The sequence below is a fragment of the Bidens hawaiensis genome, unplaced genomic scaffold (assembly GCF_021521415.1).
Source record: "Bidens hawaiensis isolate Kalapana, Puna unplaced genomic scaffold, B.hawaiensis_p1.1 tig00004864_1, whole genome shotgun sequence".
Lineage (NCBI taxonomy): Eukaryota > Viridiplantae > Streptophyta > Magnoliopsida > Asterales > Asteraceae > Bidens > Bidens hawaiensis.
Genome location: NW_027491306.1, coordinates 904541 through 907556, shown reverse-complemented (window position 1 = coordinate 907556; position 3016 = coordinate 904541). Strand labels below are relative to the sequence as shown.

At 35.4% G+C, this 3016-nt stretch overlaps 1 protein-coding gene across 1 annotated transcript; it reads left to right on the top strand.

Annotated features, from left to right (window-relative positions):
- The first annotated feature begins 1342 nt into the window (after positions 1–1342).
- On the top strand, positions 1343–2716 carry LOC143628290 (myb-related protein 306-like). The gene is made up of 3 exons (XM_077097921.1): positions 1343–1475; positions 1629–1758; positions 1837–2716. Exons 1-3 carry the CDS (start codon positions 1343–1345, stop codon positions 2543–2545), a joined length of 972 nt encoding a protein of 323 aa, XP_076954036.1. The 3' UTR covers positions 2546–2716.
- The last annotated feature ends 300 nt before the right edge of the window (positions 2717–3016 follow it).

Below are 3016 nucleotides of genomic sequence, written 5' to 3'. Positions count from 1 at the left end.
ATTATTTAATAAATGTTATAATTTAAAAAAATAAAAACACAATAAAATAGCATAAAACTTTAACAAAATAAAAGCTACAAGCGCATAAGAATAGATAAAAAGACACTTGAAATAGGAAGAAGATACTAAAACAAATGTTAGTTAAAAAAAACAAAGATATAAGAACATTTTTTTTAAAAATGACTATTCGTTGGTACGATATTCGCGCCACGTATGCTTATGTAAAGCGTGTCATTTGGGATGAAAGCTTTCATCGTGAGGATGTCTTGGTTGTTCGGATTCATGATTACAATAGGAAGATGTAGAAAATATAGAGTTAGATCTATTTTTTTATGTGAAAATGGTTAAAATAATTGGTCTATATAGTGTAATAGTTGTAATTTATTTATGTATTTTAATTTTCAGAACCAAGTCTAAAGTATCAAAGAATTTAGAATTCAAGTTTTTATTATTTGTATTTTGAAGTTTAAACACCAATTATTGTTTTATTTGGAATTTAAAAGGCTCATTTAGTTTTTGGAAGGCACTGGCGCCCGCCAAAGGCATGGCGGTGAAATTCTCTAAAAGTGATTTAGTAGTGATCTGGCAATTATTTGGCAGCCTATTCATCATTTTAACGTCGTATTAGAGAACCACTACGTCTAGTCTAAATGCTACATGCCATCCTTTATTGGTTTTATTATATATAAACCTAGAGAGTAAATGCAGTCATTTTCATGTGATAAACGTACCGCTTCATTAACTCTTATCAAATCACTAATAATGCATTTTTTTAATAACCAACGAATAAAGCCCGACTACCCGGTTAACTAATGGCAAAAGGCGATACAATATGTCCGCAATCACAGACAACGTTAGGTAACCCAAGCCCACCATCTTATGTTTCGAGGAAAACCTCCGCCTAAGCCCCGAAGGGCCACTACAGTAAAACCTAGTTGAGATCGAGTTAAACTAAAACCTTACAGTTCCTACCTAAATCTTTACTCCCCCTCCAATGCTAATTCAGCTAAAGCTTTCCATAATAAATGACAAAAAAATCTTCTTTGTTTGACTTTTTTTCAGGTCCATGAATAAAATTTAAGAACAGTAGGTTCAGCCAACCTTTTTTATAACCTCTTGTCAATGTCTTGGGTTAGCTTTTGAATCACCACCACCGTTTATATTACCTCTTGTCAATGCCTATCTTGGGTCATCTTTGAATCATCACCACCGTCGATATATCTATATATATTGTATAAAGCGGTACACACATATCCAAATTAAAACCCTTGTCTATATATCCTAGCTAGGTTGAAACAAGATCTTGATCAACTAAAAGTTAAACAATCTAAGGTGGATCACCATGGGCAGACCACCTTGTTGTGACAAATCAGAAGTGAAGAAAGGTCCATGGACTCCAGAAGAAGATATCATCATCGTATCCTATATCCAAGAACATGGTCCTGGTAATTGGAAATCTGTTCCAACCAATACTGGTATGTTATTAATTCTTATTTGATTTTTATTTTATTTTTCAATAAAGATTCTTGTTTGTTAGAGTCAATAAATTAGGGTATTTATTGTATCCTGCAACCTTCTTTTCTAATGAAATGTTTGACTTAGTTTTTCTAACTTAAAATCTTTGTCAGGTCTGTTAAGATGTAGTAAGAGTTGCAGACTACGATGGACCAATTATCTTCGGCCAGGTATCAAACGCGGTAACTTTACCGATCAAGAGGAGAAGATGATCATTCATTTGCAAGCCCTTCTTGGCAACAGGTTTAAAGCCGGTGATTATCATGTTAAAGATATCATCTTTATGTGTTCTTGATGTAGGGTTTGGTTAATATTTTGTAGATGGGCAGCTATAGCTTCTTATCTTCCACAGCGAACAGATAATGATATCAAGAATTACTGGAACACCCATTTGAAAAAGAAGATTAACATGATCCAAAACAACTCATCTGAAGACAAAAATCATCATCTTTCAAGGGATTTGAACTCATCATTATCATCAGAAATTAGCATATCTAAAGGAAAATGGGAGAGAAGGCTACAAACTGATATCCACATGGCTAAACAAGCTCTTTCTGAAGCTTTATCTCTTGACAATCTGCCTGAATCATCCTCATCTATGCTACCACCACCACAGATGAATAATAGTACAAGTACTTACACATCCAGTGCGGAAAACATTGCCCGCTTGCTGCCGAACTGGATAAAGAACCCTAAAAACCCTTCACATGCAAGCTTGGAAAGCAGTGATACTACTGAGACTAAGAACTCCTTAAAGGAACAGTTTCCAAGTCCTTCAATTGAAACCTTTGGAAATTCATTGCAGTTTGGGCTCAACAACTCAAACTACAGCAGTAACTCTGAAGTTTCCCAATTAGTTTCGCATGAAGCGATAAGTTTATTCCCTGATGAAAGGAAACCGAATGCTGAAAATGTTCAACTACCACCTCTCGGTTTTCTAGAGAAATGGCTTCTGGATGATACTACTGGTCAAGAACCTAAAGATACACTTATGGATCTTTCCATAGAAGAAACTGATGAGTTGTTCTAACTCTTTCTTCGCATTATGCTAGTAATTCATGACTAGATAATACACAAGTGCTAATCGGATCTAGGCCGTCTATCAATCGTGTAAACACGTTTCAACCGGTTGAAGAACCCTGCTTGTTTGTGTTTTCTCTCTTTATTTTCTTGAAAATGCTAGGAAGAAGTGTAAATTTTCTTTTTTTTTTCTCAACTATGAAAACCTCTTACACATATATCGCTATTACTATGCTAACCAACATGATCACATAAACGCAAAATGTGGTCCGGTAAATGCGACTGATAGGGTTTATCTAGAAGTTTGATGCATAGTCCTAAGTCTCCTCATCATCTTAGAACAAATCTTTGTACGCTGGCCTTCTTTAGAAAAATGTGGGTCTTTTGGAAGGCAGTGGGTCTTTGGGCGGCTAGTTTCCTCCGAAACAAGAGATGGACGCTGTTTGCAACCGCATGTGTATGAGTCCCCTTTTGCATTGAA